This window comes from Mauremys mutica, chromosome 5, assembly GCF_020497125.1.
Source record: "Mauremys mutica isolate MM-2020 ecotype Southern chromosome 5, ASM2049712v1, whole genome shotgun sequence".
In the NCBI taxonomy this organism is placed as follows: Eukaryota; Metazoa; Chordata; order Testudines; family Geoemydidae; genus Mauremys; species Mauremys mutica.
In genome coordinates this window covers 64,585,663-64,606,633 of record NC_059076.1, presented here as the reverse complement: position 1 = coordinate 64,606,633, position 20,971 = coordinate 64,585,663, and the positions used below count along the sequence as shown (strand labels likewise).

Genomic DNA, 20,971 nt, shown 5'->3' with positions numbered 1-20,971 from the left:
CGGAAAGAAGGAACTGAGGAGCGGACGGGCCGGCTGGGGTATATATCAGCCGCCATGGCGGCGCCACTCCAGGGGGCGCCAGCCGGCCCGCCGGAGTTGCTAGGGTAAAAATGTTCCGAAGAACCGTGCACGCGCGGCGCGCACACCTACAATGGAATGCATAGGAGCAATCACTCGAAGAAGAACAGACTTGATGCTGCGCCTGACATTACAATTCAACTTTCCAGTATTATTCCTAATATTAAGCGAATTTGTGATAGAAAAACACAGAAACACCAATCCCATTAAATCCAAATTTGTATTTCTGTTTATAAAAATAGATTTTCCTAGTAAAAATCCAATTTGTTTGGTTTTTGTGTATATATAAAAAAAGTTTTTAAGCAGAACACTGTTTTTAATTTTGACTCTTGCACTTGATTTTTGTACTACTTTATACGCATTTTCCAGTTAGAAATTGTTAGTTCAAGTTATTTTAAATGTGTATTTTTGCTTTGTTTTATAAAATAAAATATATTTGAGCATAAATTACGCAATTTTTTTTATTTGAAAACCAAATGACTACAAAATAATATTATAAGTGTTCCATAATAGGCTAAAAAGTGTTCTGTGGTGAAAAAAGTTCGGGAAACGCTGGTCTAGTTGGAGACTAACCACGTTCAGACTGAAAAAAAATTGCTAGGGTGCACCAGTTAACGTTATCCATTTCTCTTGTTGAAATATGTCACAAAAGAACTCCTCATGTTGGTCTGAAGAGCATGAGAGTATTGCCTGGTAAGCAGTAGTCAGTTTGGAGCAGCATACACAATTTGTGAACTTTTAACAAGATCTCTAAAGCTTACGTGAAGAGATTATAAGTAATAAAATATTCTGGAAAAAACTATTCTTGCCTTAGATATTTTTGCTGGGATTTTGGTGAATTCTTTTTAAAGTTAGGTTGACAAATGCTTTCAGTTTTTTTTTTAAATTAATGTATTCAAATAAGGCCACCTTGTAACAAAAGTTAAGTAACTTTTTCAGCTATAAAGCCATAAATGCTGTCTGCTCAGTTGGAACAATTGTATATGAGCAGAGAAATAAACAAAACAAGAATCCTCATTTTTCACCAAAAAAGGAAACAAAAACTAATTTACTGAGCACAAAGCAAGAGAATTTATTGTAGCAACATTAAAACATTCAAAAATCTCCTTAAGTAATACTTTTCTTTTTAGGGCAAATGCTGAAGTATGTTTATTTGAATGGGAGTCAGACTCTCCCTAAGTGAACTCCTATATTATAAGCAGTCAATCCATCCCATACCTGCACTACAGTCTACATGTAGACCATTACTGTTGATGCATGGCTCCAGATTCTTAATCAAAGAATTTACAGTATTTATATAATGACACCCTCTAATGATGGTAGGTCACATATAATTTAATTGTTAATTAAACCTATCAATGTATCAAATAGAGAACGTACACGAGATGAGGCTGAATGAGTAAGGTTTTTGAGGTGCTCTGTTTGAGGGCAGAGGAAGTAGAAAGCTGTTGCTTTTCCTTCTCTGCTAGGCTATGTCTATACCTGCAGAATTTTTGCGCTGTAACCAGTGAAAGTAAAGCACTGGTTTGTTTAATTACTTAATTACTCAGGCATCAGAGAGTGTTTACATTAGCAGCACTTCCATCACTGATGAGAGCAGTGCTCTAGGGCAGCTATCCCACAGTGCAGCTCTCTCAGTTTGATGATGGGTCTTGGGGGGAGTGGGTGATCGAGGGGCATCCTGGGTGCCTGCACAGACTCCTCTCCCCAAACACTGATCAGCTCCAGTAGCTCACCATTGCTCCAAGCAGGGGATTGTTTGCTCCCTGGAACAGGCATTGTTACCTGGCCAGATAAGTGAGCACTTGCCAAGAAAACAGGAAGGTGAGTTTCAAAGTTCCCGGGGCGTTACAGCGGGAGGGGTGGATGTCTGTTTACCTGGAAACAGAGCAGCAGAGCTGCTGGCTAGAGTGGTCACCTAGGCACTGTGGGATATCCTCCGGAAGTCAAAAGCTGTGTAAACAGGAAGAACGTGGTTTTGCTTGCACATCACCGCAAAAGCATCACCGGTAAGAGCTGTATGCCTCTTGGGGAGGTGGGGTTTTTTTTGCGGTGAAACTTCTAAGTTTCACTGCAAAAAGTCATTGGCAAGTGTAGACGCTCCCATAGTTTTTGCGCAAAGAAGGGACTTTTTCCACTTTAAATGCCCTGTGTAGACTTAGATTAGGTTACTATTTAATCTCAATAGGCATTTTACCAAGCCTGGAAAATAATTATTTTAGGTTTAATCTGATCAATTTAAACAGTAATAGGCTAAGGTCTATTGTACATCAGATTTGGCAACGACAAGATATTTGATAAAATACCTTAGGCTGTATAGATAGTCATTTAAAATTTAATCTCTAGTAGAGGCATATATTGTACTGAACTACTGTTTATCAGATCACATCATAATTCATATAGTGAACAAATGTGACAAACAGCTTGCTCCTTTTTCTGTTACTGCACTTCAAAAATTGCTTACAGTATTTTAATTACTATTAATTTTACATTGCAGCAATACCCCCCAAAACCCCAATGAGAATCTGGGCCCTATTGTGCAAAGCACTGTCTAAACTCACAGATGCAGTCCTTGTGTTAGTTGCTTACATTCTTTCAGATTATTTGCACATAACAGTCTCCTCAGTTACACCTGGATCAGGACCACGAACCTGACACTTTGTTGTCATCTTTGCAGTGTTAGATTTGCCTTGTAACCATTTAGAAAAAGGCATTTTTCTTCTATTAAAGAAAAATATTTTTACCATGGCAAGATTTTTTTTTAAGCTTTCAGCAAATCCTGGAAAAATATTAATTCAATTGTTCTGCTAAAGGTGTAATGTCTTTCACAATTTCTAGTTTGCTTTTACTTCTTTCATTTCCTGCCTTTGCCCATCTCCTCTAGCTTTCCCATCTTCACACAATTTAGAAGACCATCACTGTGGCGCTTAAACTCTAGCCAAAGGTCAATATATGTTGGTCTACCTCATGATATTGGATAGGCCAAGAAGCTTTTGTATCAGCTGCAATTTTACTTAGGATGCCATATTATGAAATTTAAGTAACAGCCAAAATGTAAGGAGCAAGTCAAATAAATGATCAGGAGGAGGAAGGGTATATATGCAGTTTGGTCTTCAGTCTCCACAGGGTAAAGGAACTAGTTCCTATCTGAAGAGCAATGACACCCACACTTTCTCAGAAGAATAAGTACACTATATTCACAAAAAGACTAATCTCCTGTTCCAGCTGCTCTCACAAAGACCTGAATCTACTGCATGGAAGTGCAAGCATAACAAAAAAAGATGTGGGGCTACATCACATCAAGTATGTCAACATATGAGCTAAAGGGGTAATTTCCAGCTTGTATAGACATACTTGTGCTAACTCTGATTGAGTTAGAGCACTAAAAACAGAAGTATAGCCATGGTGATATTACAGGTGGGATTGACTAGCCACCCCAAGTACAATCCTGTCTGAAACCCTAAGTATGTAATTGGTCAACTAGCCACTCTCACCGCTTGCACTACAATGGGTACACTTCTACTTTTAGTATGCTAGCTTGACTGAAGTTAGGTAGATATATTTGCACTAAGATGAGAAATTAGTGCAAGTATGTCTACCTCCACCTCTAGTGTAGACATGCCCATCCCCGCTGTAATTCTTCAGATCATGCTGTCCAGTCACCTGAACATGAACTCCACAGGCAGGCTGAAGAAAACTCTTATTGTGAACTAAACTTGACCTATAGGACATAGTTTGATCTTTATTCATAGATATTTCTATGGAACTCCTCCACTCAGATACTACAGTAGTGAGTTTCTCACATTCATTATTTTAGTCTTACAATGCCCCTATGAGGTAGAGAATTACAATTCCCATTTTTACAGATGAGGAACTGAAACACAAAGGACCTGATTCTTCACTCACTTACACAAGTTTTACACCAGTGTAGCTCTATTGATTTCAGCAGTCACTCCTGACTTGCACCAGTATTAATAAAAGTAGAATCAGATCCAAGGAGATTAAAAGATTTACCCAAGGTCACAGAGGATTAGAATCCAGATCTCCTGATTCCCAGTTCACTGCCTTCACAACAAGACCGCTAATTTAAGTTAATATATTGTAGTATTTATAAACTATAATGTTTGCAGTGTTGTTGTAGCCATGTTGGTCCCAGGATATGACACACACAAGGTAAATGAGGTAATATTTTTAATTGTCTCCCTCATAAACTCTCTTTACATTAAAGTGTATATGCAAAGACAGGAGTCCTAGAAACCTATTGGGAGTAATCTAGTGTTTCAGTAATCTCTAGAAAGGAAGTATTTTAAAATTAATCTATGATAGATGGCTATAACACTTTTTATAAAGCTCATGCTCCAAAACGTCTGTTAGTCTATAAGATGCCACAGGACTCTTTGCTGCTTTTAGAAAAATATACTTTTCATAAAACTCACTAATAGATTTTGCAGCTTTAAGGCCTGATTCTGTTCCCAATGCAATCAATATTATCCTTCCATCAACTCAACGAGAACAGGATCACACCCTTAAGGTTCTTACCTTGACATTTCTTTTGGGATAAAGGAAGAAAAATGGTTTCAGAACTGGAGACCTGGACATACAAAGCAACAGATATAATGAATATAAATAGAAACAAATGCAATGTCAGATTATTCATCTTTAAGAACATTCGGCATTTGAAAATCCACAGTATAGGAATTAAAAGTCATGATCAGAAATGCTTTTCTGAGCTATTTTGGTGTATCTGAAAAGCGTAGTAACTCCCTAGAAATATGACTGAAATGCCTTATTTCTTATTAAGAAAGAGAAATAAAAAAGGGAAGGAAAAGGGGCAAGGCAGCTTTAAATGGTATCATTAATATGCTTATAAAACCAAGGATGACCAATCAAAATTCATGTACCTTCTGAATATCTGTCCAATATGGTATTGTATTTTGCAGGTGGTTAGAGAAAACTGACACAAAGATATGCTCAGAGTATATTTATGATAGTTAAAGATAGTACTCAATCAGAGTACCCTGACCATTCTGAGGCGTTTCTACTGTGACTGCTCACAGTTAGAAGTAACTGTTCTCATGAGTGAGAGCAGAAGTGTGAGTTTGTACATTTAAAACAAAGATTTAAGTCATCTACAGAGTTTTAAATATGAAAAAAATACTGATCCAAAACCAGTTTATAGGGATGCTCACAATTACTCTAAAGCTAATCTACTTCATAGCTTTCAACTTATGATTGCAAAAGGAGACTGTTTTGTAAGCATAAATGATCTAAGTGCAGTTCTTAGCTGGTTAAAGAGCCAATTCCAGCTGAAACAAAGTTAGCACACTTTTTCCTTATGGCTCACCTAGTATAGATGTTGCCACTAAGACCCTGGATAGAGTCTCACCTGAGGTAAATATGGTGTGACCAACGACCACATAGAGAAGTCTGCTAATTTAACAAGAATTTTGCAGTATGACTGTTATCTTGTGACTAGTAGTAGACATAACACAAGACACAACTGGACTTTTTTTTAAAAAAAGGATACTATATGCACACAGTAAAACAAGGGAAGATCAGAAGTGAACTTACACTCTTGGACGTCCTCCAACAACTGCAGTAAGACCAGGTGCTAAAAATGGAAACAAAATAAAACAGGTTAATTTCTTAATAGATTTTTTTCCCCAAACAACTGTAATTCAGATATTACTACACCCTGAACCCTTCCTATGATTTCCTCTTACAAAATTCTCAGGAGATTGTGTGTAATAACTCCCTAGAAATATAATGACTGAAATGTGTGTTACACCAGACATAGGAAACAAAAATGTTTTTATGAAATTGATGAAAGAAATTGCAATTTTCATAAAACATCTGAAATGGTTTACAAACATTCATGAAAGTCCCTAATCATAAATATGAATTTATTTTCAAAACCAAAACATATATAAATTTGATAGAAAAGGAACAAATTATTTGTTAAAAAAACAGACAATTTTGAACCAAACTGTAGTTTGTTTAATGCAAATAATTTTTATCCTTTTTATGAAAATGATTATAGAATTGTGAATAACTTTTGCTATTTATTTTTTGAATGACTGACATCGTGCATACATAGCATTGGTAAATTATAGTCATATGCCACAGGGAAATGCTTTACTGGTTAGTTTTTACCTAGAAATCAATCAGTAAAGCATTAGTAAGTAGAGTCCTTAAAGTATGTCTGCACTGCAGCTGGGAGCAAGCTTCCCAGTCTGGACTCATGCTAACATGCTAAATATAGCAGGGTAGATATTAGGTGCAGGGGGTAGGGTGGGTCCGAGCTTGGGTGTCTAGCCTGAGCCTCCATCTATGTCCCAATGTCCACACAATTACTTTTAGTGTGCTAGTGCAAGCCCTATTAGCACAAATCTGCCTACCTGGGCTCAGAGGCTTGCTCCCGGCTGCAGCGTAGACATACCTTTAAAGAACTGTGAAAAGCAACATGTGCTTTGGTAGATTAATTTCAAAGGCATGCAGCAGTATATTTCAACATAGTCTTTACATAACAGCATCCTCTGAAGAACAGTAGAGAAATCTGAGCACCTTTCAAATCTCTAGTTGCTTCCAAAAGAAAGCTAGTACACCATTTTTAGACAGCTAAGCTTTCAGTTTGGAACTTCACTTACTTCTAGCACATTAGCTGAAGTTGATTTCTATGTGGTTATGATTTAGGAGGCCTGTGACAATGCCATCCCTAATGGCATCCCTCAATTATATTTACGAGTAAGAATTCATGGATTCCAAGATTACTATGCTAGAAAGGAGCACAGCAATCATCTAACCTGATATCCTATATAATACTGGCCACAGGACATCCATGAATTCATGTTTGAATTACAGTGTTTCAGGAAAACATCCAATCTTAAATTTAAAAATTGCCAGTGATGGAGAATCCACCACAAGTCTTGGTAATCATTCCTGCTAAAAATTGTGCCTTATTTCTAGTCAATGTGTCTAGCTTCAACTTCCAGCCATTGGATTTTGTTATATTTTTGTCTGCTACATTGAACAACCCATTATCAGTTTTGCTCCCCATGTAGGTACTTACAAACTGATCAAATCACCCCTTATCCTTCTCTTGGTTAAACTAAACATAGTGATAAACTCCAGGAGCTCAATCTAAGGCAAGTTTTCCTATCTGCTAGTTATTCTTGTGGCTCTTCTCTGAACTCTCTCCATTTATCAATAGCCATCTAGAACTGTGCATACGAGAACTAAACACAGTATTCCAGCAGCAGTCGCACCAGTGCCACATATACAGGAAACATTACCTTCTCACTTCTACTCAGGATTCCCCAGTTTATACATGCAAGGATCACACTAACCCTTTCGGCCACAGCATAGCACTGGGACCTCATGTTCAGCTGATTATCCACAAGGACCCTCAAGTCTTTTTCACAGTCATTGCTTCCCAAGGTAGACTCCCCTATCCTATAAGTATGGCCTAAGTTATTTTTTCCTAGATGTATAACTTTACATTTGGCCACAGTAAAATGCATATTGTTTGCTTCTACCCAGCTTGCCAAACAATCCAGATTGCTTTACATCAGTTACCCGTACTCTTCATATTTACAAGTCACTCCGAATTGAGTCATCTGGAACCTTTATCAGTGATGATTTTGGTTTTTTTCCAGGTCATTGATAAAAATGTTAAATAGCTGGGGGCCAAGAACCAATTCCTGTAGGACCCCAACAGAAACACACCTGATGATTCCATTACAAATACAGTTTGATTTAGCAGCCTCCTGAGCTGCCTCTTTAGTGCATAGTGACAAAAATATACCCTAGATTTAGACCCATTAACTGACCCATCATGAAGTGCTGATCCCAGACAGGATCAGCTTTCTCAAATATGGAACAAGCTCATCCTCAAGTAAATCTCTTGGAATATTCCTGGACAAAAATCTCTGTACTGACAAAAAGATATTGTCCCGAGTACACACGTTCTGGAGGAGAGACCACCATGCTTCCTCTGTATCCACTAGTTACATCAACGTGTAACCTGTTCCTTTCAAGAGTACCTTAACTTTTTCTTCACCTTGCTCTATACTACTCTGCCACCTTGGTCCCCTGTTTTTATCTCTGCATGTGTCATCTTGACATAAAAAAAGCACTATTGTTCTGAACATGTGAGACTTTAGGGTCTTTAAAGTGTTGAAGCACTGCCAACAGACCTTCTTTATTAAATTCCTTTACAATGTCAATAGGTCTTTTATCTAGATCACTGTGTGCAACTAGCCCCACAAGGTAAACCCCATCTAGTTTTTCAGCAACTTGCAGTTGTAAACCAGCATCAAGCAAAATCTGGAAACGCTTAGAATGGGTAAATGTAGCAGAAGTATCCAGGGGCTCTTTAGTACCATTCCCATTAACATGTTCAGTAGCCATGTTTCCAGATACACCTCTGCCCCGATATAACACTGTCCTTGAGAGCCAAAAAAATCTTACCGCGTTATAGGTGAAACCGCGTTATATCGAACTTGCTTTGATCCACCGGAGTGCACAGCCTCACCCCACCGAAGTGCTGCTTTACCGCATTATATCCGAATTCATGTTATATCGGGTTGCGTTATATCGGGGTAGAGGTATATATGTTGGTGTGGGGGAAATGCCAAGTAAAACGGGCTCAGGGTGCAGCTGGCAGCTCCGAGTGCTGAGAAGCTGCCCTCTGTGCTTCCTTGGTGTGTCCAGATAATGTGCTTGAGCTGGAGTAAAATGGCCGCCATTCAAGTGCTCATGTTGCTGCTGGCACCAATCCCAGCCCCTCCCTCTCAGCACAGAGGGAGGATGCACATATTTCCTGTGGAAATAGGAAAGGTCTTTTCTACAGTTCTACAATCGCTTCATGAAATCATGAACCCTTATTTGCAATAAACACAGCTCAGTTCAGAATTGAATTCACCTGTTTCACAAAAGTCTGTTCAAAGGATGGCAGTTTAATGGTTCTCAGTGATAAAGTCTTTGTTGTAACTACACTGTATGTAATACCCAGTCTGATCAGCACTTGATTAATACAGTAAAACTGATTTTTTAAGAAGCGCCTCACCCCTGACTTAGAGATAATTCAAGGAAGAGGCAAGGAATCAAATCTCTTTACCTATTCATAATACTAAAGAGTCATCGCATGATGTGTAGTGCATTTTAACTTGCAAAACCTGTTGTGGAAATTTGACTAAAAGCAGCTCAGCAGTAGCCACTCATTTGTTTTACACAAACTTCAAATTTGGTGTACTTTGAATAAAACTCATCTGAGTATTTTAATTTTGACTCAAATGCATTATCTTTCGTGTATTTCTTCGAAGACTCTACTTCCTATTTATTTATATTAGATAGCTAAGGAGCATGTTGTAGCAGATGGATATATGTCTATATTAAATTGTAATCTGCAAATGACAATGCAACTGCCATTTTGAAGAATGTGACCTACATTTTGAGTATATAACTAGCTGCCTAGTGCTACAAAAAAACAGACCAAAGGGACGGCTTACAATTCCTGACACCTCTCTGAAGGGCTAACACAGGAGTCATCAACTGTAATTGTTTCCCAGTCAAGAGGTTCACCCCTGGTTTTGCCAGAGAAGAGCTGGGCTGGATGAAAGGGGTTTTTGCAGTTCAGACTCGATGGAAGCTTGGACTTCCTGGCTAACCAGCTGTAGTTGATCAGTTGGTCACATGGCAAATGGGACAGAATCCTTATTTAAAGGCAGGATTTGCTCTAGACTCTCTCTTTCACTGTCTGACCATCATCTGCCAACAGAAGAACTGCAGGAGGCAGGAAGCCCTACTTGCCTGACACACTGACTGGTCTAAGACTCACAAGAAGTGAACATAAACATAGGAGACAGAGCATTTAGGCTTTTGTAGTTTTTCTTAAAGATTTGTATGCTTTAAAGGTAAAATGTACTGTGCTGAAGAAACTTGTGTATGAAACTTGTGTTCCCTACTTTACCTGCCATGCAGTCCTCAACTAAGGGGAGGGATAGTTCAGTGGTTTGAGCATTGGCCTGCTAAACCCAGGGTTGTGGGTTCAATCCTTGAGAGGGTCACTTAGGGATGGGGAGCAAAATCAGTACTTGGTCCTGTTAGTGAAGGCAGGGGACTGAACTCAATGACCTTTCGGGGTCCCTTCCAGTTCTATGAGATAGGTATATCTCCAAATTAACTATAAACTACAGAGTCCATGGTGAGGTTTACCTTTGGGGGCAGCATGCATAAGTGACTGGAAAGGCTGGGGGGAGGGGCTCAGCACTGGTTTCAGTTTTATTAAAAATATGTATTATATCTTCACTAAAAATGAATTTAAAAATACGTATGGGGGAGTCATCAGTGCTAACGAGGCCAATTAAACTCTGTTGATATTCACCCCTTCTTGTCAACTGTTGGGAATGGGCCACATCCACCCTAATTGAATTGGCCTTGTTAGCACTGACCCTCCACTTGGGTAAGGCAACTCCCATCTTTTCATGTGCTGTATATTTATACCTGCCTACTGCATTTTTCACTCCATGCATCAGATGAAGTGGGTTCTAGCCACAAAAGTTTATGCCCAAATAAATTTGTTAGTCTCTAAGGTGCCACAAGGACTCCTCATTGTTTTTGCTGATACAGATTAACACGGCTACCCCTCTGAAATGAATTTAAAGTATATTGCACAAAGAAGTAGAATTATCAGGCAGCATGTGAAGCAGTTTCTTACTTATATTATATTTAAGCTTGTTTGGAAGATCCAATTTAGATACAGTTCTGTACATCTATTTGTCCTATGTTCTGCCAAAAGCAGTGACTGGCTATTGTAATCACGCTTACAATATAGAAGAAGGACAGTTATGTTACTGCACAACACTTGGTTAAGGCTTTTTCAAGATGGCAAGAATATCACTTGTGTTTGAGAGCTATCTGCATTTAATAATCTCTACACAATGCACAGTTTAAATTAACTAACTTCATCAACCTATCTGTGGATTGTCATATGGACAACTTCCTGGAAGGATAATTTTTAATTAAGGATACCAGATTTTGCTCTGAAATCAATGTTAACTTCCTGAAAAGTCCACAAAGAAAACTTTTCACTAGCATGCTCTCACACAATTTCATTTGGCTTCCTATAACCAAGCAGTTCTCTAACCATTATCAAGAGAATAACTGACCAAAGAGCAACAAAGTATGCTCACACTTTGGAGCTAAGAGCTCCTGCTATTCCAAAGCTGTTTGCTACACTGGTTTTACAAGGTTCAACCTACACCCTACATCCTTCTCTATCATCAGGCCCAGGGGTGGCTCTACGAATCCTGCCGCCCCAAGCAGGGCGCCGCGCCGCGCGTTCTGGCGGTCGCCGGTCCCGCGGCTCCTGGGGACCTCTTGCAGACATGCCTGCGGAGGTTCCGCTAGTCCCGCGGCTCCGGTGGAGCATCCGCTGGCATGCCTGCGGGAGGTCCACCCGAGCCGCGGGACCAGCGGACCCTCCGCAGGCATGTCTGCGGGAGGTCCACCGAAGCCACGGTACCAGTGGACCCTCTGCAGTCATGCCTGCAGGAGGTCCACTGGTCCCGCGGCTTCGGTGGACCTCCCGCAGGCATGACTGCGGAAGGTCCGTTGGAGCCGGCTGCCGCCCTGCCAGCAAAATGCCGCCCCAAACGTGCACTTGGCGCGCTGGGGTCTGGAGCCGGCCCTGATCAGGCCTGTCTCAGTAGACATTGTAGAATATAACTGCAGAGCAAATCTACAAATCCAGATTTTAAAGATTTATTTATTTTAATCCTGGGTTCTCCATAGCCATTATTTATACTAACATTAATGAGTATTTACCTAGAAGAATTTATCTATAATTTACTTTACATATAAACCAATATTTAAATAAAAGATTAGATTATAATTATTAGGGTGAGAAGCCTAAACAGATAATGGTTTATGACTAATGATTCATTATTTGAATTGCAGCAGCACCCACTGCAATCAGGATTAAGATCTCATTGAGCGAACACTTAAACACATGGGAACAGTCTGTCCTCCTTCCAAAGACCTTATCTTAAAAAAAAAAAAAAAAAAGACATCTAGAAAAAGGATATAGAGAGAGCCAGTCAGAGCTTCCCAGTTGCTCAGTTGTTCCAGGCTCCCTGGCAGGCCACTGGCAGACTGACCCAGAGCCAGGCTTCCCAGCACACCTGAGCACAGAACAGTTAATTCCATTTCTTGGAGAATTTCAAAAAAAAATTGCTTTTTGTTCTAATTCAGTACAAAACCAAATTTCAAATGGAATGACTGTTCTTTACCCAACTCTAGATACAACAGAGAAGCCGAGAGATGGTTAGCAAATGTCATGTACTCCCTCCCATATTGTAGAAACAGTAGCAAGGGAGTGTGTCAGCAGGGGAAAAGGTAGGAAGGAAAAGGTTTTGGTACATTGAGGCGGGGAAAGGAGGGAAGTGCAAGTAGGCAAGGGGCAGAGGAGGAAGGAAATTTGGAGAGGAACAGAAATGAGAAGGGCTCATAGCAAAGAACTAGTCAGAACAGTATGTCCAAAGTTCAAACTGACAAAAGCTGAGTCTGTTGCCAACACCACTTGTAATCCAAGGGGTTCTGAAGATATTAAAGGTATGGCCCCATCTGGGCCTTATGCTCTACTTTGGGGAACAGTGTCCTTTACTCTCAGGACTGTGTCTGTCCTGGTAGTCCAGTTTTTCTTCCCAGAGACCATGTGGCTGGGGGGAAGGGAAGCCATTAGGGCTTTATATCCTGGAGATGGGGGTCATCTACTCAGGCCCAGGTCTAGGGAATAAGGTGATGGGGAAAGCTCTTTCCTCTGTGTGGGGAAGGAGAGGAGAAAAAATCAGAGACAAAAGTAGAGTGCTCTTCCTCTCCATAACCCACTTCACTAATTCCAATTTCTTAATTGCCAAATGATAGAGAAACTCAGTGTCCTTCTTGACTTCTTCCCACCATATCAATGTATGCAATAATGTCCGTACCTGACCTTATCTTTACATTAGCCGACATACTTTCCCGTGTCCACATTCCTGCCCATCTCAATTACTGCAATTCTCTATTTGTTGGTTTCCCTAAATTTCTTGGAACCAAACTCCAGCATACCTAGAAAATAATTAACAACATTGTCTTGAAAACCCACTGAGATCAGTTCACTTTGGCCATAAGTTTCAGATAAGTTAGGCTCCTAAATCTATATTTATTAATCTATAAATTGCATGTTTTCAGAAATGTCACGCACCCACAAATCCCACTGAAGTTAGTAGGAGCTGCAGGTGTACAGCAGCTTTGAATATCAGGCTACTTATATTTAGGTGCCTCAGTATTGATTTAGGCACCTAACTTTAGGCATCCAGATTTGAAATTGTTGACCTTCGGTCCATATTGTCCTTCATGGAATTTCATACTCTCTAAAGAATATAGTTCTTTATTTGCTTATGTTTGTTCAATTCCTTACACAATCTCACCTTATCCACTGGCTTCATCACTCCCTCTAGCCTACTTTCAATTTCCTCATCCATCTTTCCACTTATTGATGGAAACTGAAGCCAATACTGTCCCTTTTCTAGATAACAACCCCTCAACGAACTCTGTCTCAATATCTTAATCTATTCCAGCCGTACCTAAAAAGCAACATCTCATCTGTCTGATTTTGGCTTATTGCCTTTAGTTTCTACCCTCTTTAATTTACTTTGTCAGTATATAAGCCTTGGTTATTAATGACTACATAAATATCAATTTATATTTTGTGCAAATCTGTATTTTGCAACAGAATAAGGCATTTTGCAATATTTAAATGGTGGGTGTTAGATTATTTTGTAAAATGCTTTAAGGCTAAAAATAGTTATATACAGAAACAATGCTTTGAACAGTTAATATTTCATAGCAGATTGAAACTTCAAAGGGTCTCACAATGTAGCTATGACTCTTGCCATGCTGACTTACCTTTTTGATCTGACATTCCTCCTCCTTCATATTTCCCTTGGAAGCGAAGGGGCTGAACCAAATGTTACCAATGAACTTGCAGCATATTTTGGGGACTGACATTCCTTTGTAACAAACTGGTTTTGATGCATTATCTTTTTAAAATACTAAGCTACAGGAATCTGAAATCCTGTGTTCTGCAGTGAACAGCACTTATGTTATACTAATACTGTACAGCACATAAGTATAATCTTTGTTTATTGAGATCAATTATATGTTCTTAATTGTTCTATTCATTTCCTCTACATTCAGCAGATAAAACATCCTGTGGGATATTATCCTCTAACCAACATGGGGACTGGAGTAAACTTACAACTAGGACATTTCTTGAAGTGTCTTCCAACACACTTATGAGATCAGTCATAATATTTACATATACTCAAGCACTTTGAAATCTCAAGCTGTATTAACCAGCTGTCATTTTGGTGTCAAACTCCGGTCACTTTAATGTGAAATAAGGGTCAGCACTTGATTTTTTGCTATTAGTAAAATATTTCTAAGCTACTGAACTCTTATTAAACCACAAAACCTTAAGAAGAGCCTGTATAAGTGTGAAAAATTGTTGCTCTCACCAATAGAAGTTGGTACAATAAAAGATATTCCCTCACCCACCTTGTCTTGCTAATATCCTGGGACCAACACGGCTACCACAACACTGCATACAACAATGTGCCTTACTGACACTCTTAAGAACTCTATAGTGCCATTTTGTTAGTGCTAGTATATGAACAAGAAAACAATTCAGACTAAAAAACAAAACAAATAAAACCCAAATCAACTACAACAATTATTTAACTGTTAATGGTCTGACTTAAAATCACTATGATGACATTTTCAATTAATACTAAAAACCTGTCTTTTTCCTTTTAACAGAGGTCTCAGAGGTCTCAAATAAAAGCTATTGTTCTCAGTTCCATAATTACTGGGCGAATTTCTATGGCCTGTGTTTGGAAGATCAGGCCAGATGGCCATTAGCCATTCAGGCTTTAAAATTTATGAATCTATGATCCTAGCCTCTAATAATGTCATCACTAAATTTCCATGTGCATCAAAACGCTGATATGTACTTGCAAACTGCATCTTTTTGCTACTGCTGGATAGCCATCAAATTACACATTTTTGCACATGCAAAATATCTGTTAGATTGAAAAATCTGTGGCTATATTTAAATTTTTGGCTTTGATAGTTTCATCTTAAAACACTATGCCCCTAGGCCACCCAGGAATTCAACTAACACTGGAAGAATCACTAAGAAGCTACTTAAGATCTCAATTCAGAAAAGAATCCCTGTTCAGGAAGAGAGCTTAAGCATCTGCTTAAGCTTAGCTTAACTTTAAGTACATGCTTAATTCCCATTGCAGTCTTAGCAGAGGGTCTCTACTGGGACAAACCACTATATAGTTTTGAAATTCAAAAATATTTTGTTTTGTAAAAAGAAACTAATACTAGAAATATTTAGATGAAAAGTAAAATATTTAGTGAAAACATTTTCTTTGTTTTTTAACATCCCCCTGCCTTTTTTGTAACCCAAATATTACAATACTGTATTTAAATACATGAAGACAAGTAAGTGAAGTTGATAGAAATTATTTTAAAAAAATAAATTTACTGGTCTCTTTTAATTTAAAAAGCAGAGGAAAAAAAGGAATAACCAGAGAACACATGGTAAAAAGTAAGGCAGGGTTTAAAAAAAATTCTTTCAGGTTTAATAATCTCGGGTGTTAATAGTCATATGTAGATAAGAGCATTGGTTTTGTCTTTATAAACAACATTTTATTTGACCGCAGCCTTTTAATCTCAATAAGATCAGCCTCATTCAAATCAAATTTGAGCCAGTGTATAAACTGGCAAACTAAACTAATGCTCAACTAAAGAGTGCAATAAAGAAGTTTCCTTTTCAACAGAGAAAAAGGAGTAACAAACCAGTGTCTAACTTCTTCAATATATCACTTATCCACAGATTATAATTTCAAACTTTTCACTAAACTCAGAAAGAATCTCAAATTTAATTTTGACAATGACAATTTGTATTTAGGTAGCATTACTGATAAAGGATGTTTGCATCTGCAAACACTCTCTTTAAAGAAACATTAGGCTTTAAAAATAAAGATTAGGAAGAATATGTTAGGAATTAGCTCTGTGGATTTTAACTCACTCGCTTTTCATTATGGAGGTATACATTTTTAAAAGGTGCTGCTCTCCCAACATTATCTTTGACAGATCTAACACCTTTTATTTATTATAAAGCATAGGAACACATACACAAGCAAATTCCAACACACAGGCAACATTCCTATAGCTTCTTCTCAGACACTGGTTTTTGCTATGGAATTCCAGTCTCCGTTCCAAATCAGCATAATTACTTATGGCACACCTGTCTTATTTTAAAGTCTCTCTATACTGATTTTCAAACAAACAATGTAAACCACCAGAGAAGAAAAAGTTTATTTCAATAATCACTTACTGATTGGAAAGTACAGTGGTTCTCTCTATTATGACTATCCATATTTTTATTGTCCCCCTAAGTCAATGTGTAGCTATGTACTACATCCAAAAATACTGCAAGAATGTGAAGGTAGCAAAATCAAGCACTCAAAAATTAGGAAACACCAGAACTAAACAGAGTGAAATTTTCACAGGCAGCAAAAAGCACATTGCCAACACTAGGGAGATCCCACTGCCAAATTCTAAGTCCGTGCTCCAGAACATGAAGGCTTTGGAGCATCTCAACAAACTTGTTGTAAGAATTTTTAAAAATAGATAATGCAATGAATTTTCCCCTAATCTTGACCTCAAACTTCCCCCAAAAATTCAGCCATAGGCAAATACCCAGCTTTGAAAATTTTGACCTGAGTGGTTTACACGTTTGACAAATTTATAAAAAAATTGAAGAGAGTCCTAAATTAAAAGTTGGGCAACTTTAACTAGGCTGCACTGCCTAGAATTTATACTACTCTCACCACTGTGTTATCTCGAATAAGAAGCACAACCAGTCTAGTGTTAGGAAAGAGGAATGGGAATCTATAATTCTGATTTCTATTCCTCATTCTAGCACTGATTCTCTGTATTAGCTGAGAAAACCATCTATACACCAAAATAACACTTTCCTGTCTCATCAGATGTTGCAATGCTTAGTTTGTTTGCAACTAAGCATTTGTGATGAAAGGTTCTATAAGTAAAAAGTATTAATTAGGCACACAAGTGCGTGCACACACACACACACACAATATAATGTAATGTCAACCTGCTAAGCAGTTGGAAATAATAAGAAAAAAACAACACTTTTCCAATTACTATTCCTTTTGAACATCTGGTACAGAGTAAATCAGTACACTCGCTCTATGTCTCCTATAAATGTGAAAAAGAAACAGGAAGCAACGCTTCAATTCAGACCAAATCACCTTTGAGTTTAATAATATAACCTTTTATTCTTTTTGGCCTCAAAGCATTCTTATTTGTTACCTTTTACAGTAAACTTTCTGTAGACCTGTCATCTAGAAAATATATCATTTGTTTGGCAGTATTACTGTAGCCATTACTCCTCCTCCTGTCATATAAGACTAAGTTTCCTTCACTTGGTTTATATCACAGGATTCTAGTCTGGGTTTAATATATGGGGTGAAATCCTTTCCTCCATTGGAGTCAATGACAAAACTCGCATTGACTTCAACGGGACCAGGATTTCACTAATGGACTTTAAATCTTTATTAGTTTGTCTTATCACATGCTGCATTTAAATTGTTGCCCTGTTTCCGCAGACTGGATAGCACAATAACCCATTGCTTGTCTCTGCTACTTAAAGGAATAAAGTCCTGTCCCTCTTCAGATACCGGTTCTCTTTTGATATCAAAGTTCAGTAGAGTGCAGGTAAGAGATTTTTCCTGTGAAGGCTGAAATATCACTCCTTTGCTTTATTTTCAAGCACTCCTAAGATTCCAACATTACCTCTATGAATATGACACTCAAAGTTCTTCCTGAGTCTCTTTTTTTCCACCCAGCTATTCTAAAACAGCCCCTTGAAAATGGTTGATGCTTTAGAGCAGGGGTCAGCAACCTTTCAGCAGTGGTGTGCCGAGTCTTCATTTATTCACTCTAATTTAAGGTTTTGCGTGCCAGTAATATATTTTAACATTTTTAGAAGGTCTCTTTCTATAAGTCTATAATATATAACTAAACTATTCTTGTATGTAAAGTAAATAAGGTTTTTAAAATGTTTAAGAAGCTTAATTTAAAATTAAATAAAATGCAGAGCCCCTTGGACCAGTGGCCAGGACCCAGGCAGTGTGAGTGCCACTGAAAATCAGCTCGCGTGCCGCCTTTGGCACCCGTGCCATAGGTTGCCTACCCCTGCTTTAGAGTTTTTGTATTTTGAGACTAATCATTTTTCCAATCTACTAAATTGGGCTGAAACACCCTCTATTTTTCCCTGCAAAGCTGTGCAGGCATCATAAATTATAACATTTTAAAAATCATTAAATAAAACATTTATTTACTAGAATTCTATTTGACTGAAATGGTTATCAGCAACAAACAACTGGAGTTAGGCAGATGAATGATTGGAAATCCGAGGTCTAGGCCCTAAGATAACAGCTCTCCTTTAGGTATCTAAAAACTTAAAATCAGAGTGTTTTCAAGAACATAGTATCTACACAGGAGAGTGGAATATAAATGTACATCCTCATCAAGGAAATAGTTAATTTGAAAGTGGCATCAAGCCAAAACTGTGGATCTAAACACACCCACATTTTGAAAATGTTTCAAATCTGGATATAGATTCAAATTTTGCAAATGGCCCTATCTTCGTAACCAAACTCTTGGATTCTGGAGTCTGAGCCTCTTTGTAAGTGAATTACAATGCCTAGGACCAGAAGCCTCTCAAGTAAACAATAACAGCTACACTAATTGCTGCTTAGGTCTACCCAATGCCCAGCACACCTGCCTTTTAAAGGCACAAATCATATACAATTATGTAACCAATTGCAAATCAAAAGACAGAAATTAAAATCCTCTACCAACTTGAACATCCCTATATAAATTTAATAGAGTGTCATCATCTTAAAAAATATTTTGCATTGAAAAGATTTTTTCAGCCATTTATTCCAGTGTTGCAAACATTTAAAAAAGACCCCAAATCATACTGGATTGCCTAAACTAGCATAGTATAGAGTATATTATTTGTATTACTATAGTGCCTACGAGCCCTAGTCATGAATATTAACACATGCCCTAAAGCAAGTCTTTTTCTAACACAGTGACGTCTTGTTCTTAGCTGCAGTTAAACAATTAATTGCTTTGCAGTCTTACCAGATGGTCATAATGCACCATTAACAAAAACAACAACAGAAATATAGAGCACATCTTAAATAAATCAAATCTGGAAGTGATAATTCTGAAGATGTGCCGTGCCTTGCCCAAGCAATAGTCTTTACACAAATATACACAAAGAAATATGAAAAAGTTTTCACCTACTTCCAAATAGATATCACTACTGTACACATACTGGTGACCACTAAGCAAACCCAAACCACAGTAGAAACTCTAAATGGTAAAACCTTCCATTAGATTAAAAATAAATAAATCAGATAATAGATGCAAAACCAATAATTAATTATTATCTTTACAGCATCCAAAGGTTTTAGGCTATTCACAGTAGAAACAGAAAGACATGGTCCCTGCCCCAGAGAGCTTACAGACTAAGTTTAGATGTGCCAAGTGGGAACAACACACTAGGAAGGCGATAAGGTCAGGATATAAAAATAGGGCTGTCAAGCTATTAAAAAAATTAATCACAATTAATCACAGTTTTAATCACATTGTTAGTAAGAGAATATTATTTAAATATTTTTGGATGTTTTCTATATTTTCAAATATATTGATTTCAATTACAACAGAATACAAAGTGTACAGTGCTCACTTTACATTATTTTTATTACAAATATTGCACTGTAAAAAGAAACAAATAGTATTTCAATTCATCTTATACAAGTACTGTAGTGCAATGTCTATCATGAAAGTCGAACTTACAAATGTAGATTTATTATTTTGTTTACATAATTCCCTTCATCTGAGTGAGCCTTTGTTAATTTTGTTTTCAGTTAATTGCAGGCGTTAACTGCGATTAATAGAGAGCCCTAAATAAAAGACATTCCTAGTTTATCCAAATGAACTCAATACCATTCACACATCAAGTGGAGATCTTACCACATTCTCCTTTTTCCTTTTGGTTATTAGATGTGTGCCCCAAAGATTTAAAGTGAAGAATTTTAGCAATATCTGAATCTTCCTTCTGAGCTGCCAAAAATGTCTTCTTGTGGAATAGGCTTTATAGTGGCTTAAACGCCCATGGAGACGTTTTCCATTGCCAAAGCGTTGGTAGCAGTTGTTGTCCTTCATCAAAAGATGCTGATGACAAGCATCATGTCTTGTGAGTACAATCGTGGCTGAAAAGGCCAACGCGTAAGTGGCAGTCCTTTCCCACACTGAGTGTGTATGTAGCTTGATACAAAGAAGGGATCAGTCTGTGCCTGCTGAATCCGCTTCTGTTTACAATTCAGCCTCAGTGCCTCAAGATCCATACGGTGATTAATTTCGAACCGAGTAACCCCATCATTGACTGCTGCTCATCAGTGTGATTTCTGTTGCTAACGACTCCCAGCAGCTGGCATCAACGTAGCACTGCTTCAAATTACGCTTCAGTGTGTCCTTGAAGCATTTCTTCTGGCCATCTCCTATGCAGTTATCTACTTTCAGCTCACTGTACGGCAATTGATTTGGCATTCTGGTGTCATCCATCCTCAACACATGACCAGCTCAATGTCATTGTGATGGCTTCAGTCCCTGTGAAATGACTGTTTCAGAGCCCCATTAACTTTATCCCACCATTTGATGATGAGTATGGCAGGCAGAT

General features: G+C 38.1%; 1 protein-coding gene across 3 annotated transcripts in view; it reads right to left on the bottom strand.

The window, feature by feature from the left end:
- Positions 1-20,971, bottom strand: part of LOC123371030 — a 105,229-nt gene that overhangs the window by 29,608 nt on the left and 54,650 nt on the right. For all 3 annotated transcript variants that reach the window (XM_045018132.1, XM_045018134.1, XM_045018133.1), the window contains 2 exons: positions 5,650-5,689; positions 4,618-4,669 (listed from right to left, as the gene is read on the bottom strand). In XM_045018132.1, coding sequence (XP_044874067.1) covers positions 4,618-4,669; positions 5,650-5,689 — 92 coding nt within the window. The remainder of the gene's footprint in view (positions 1-4,617; positions 4,670-5,649; positions 5,690-20,971) is intronic.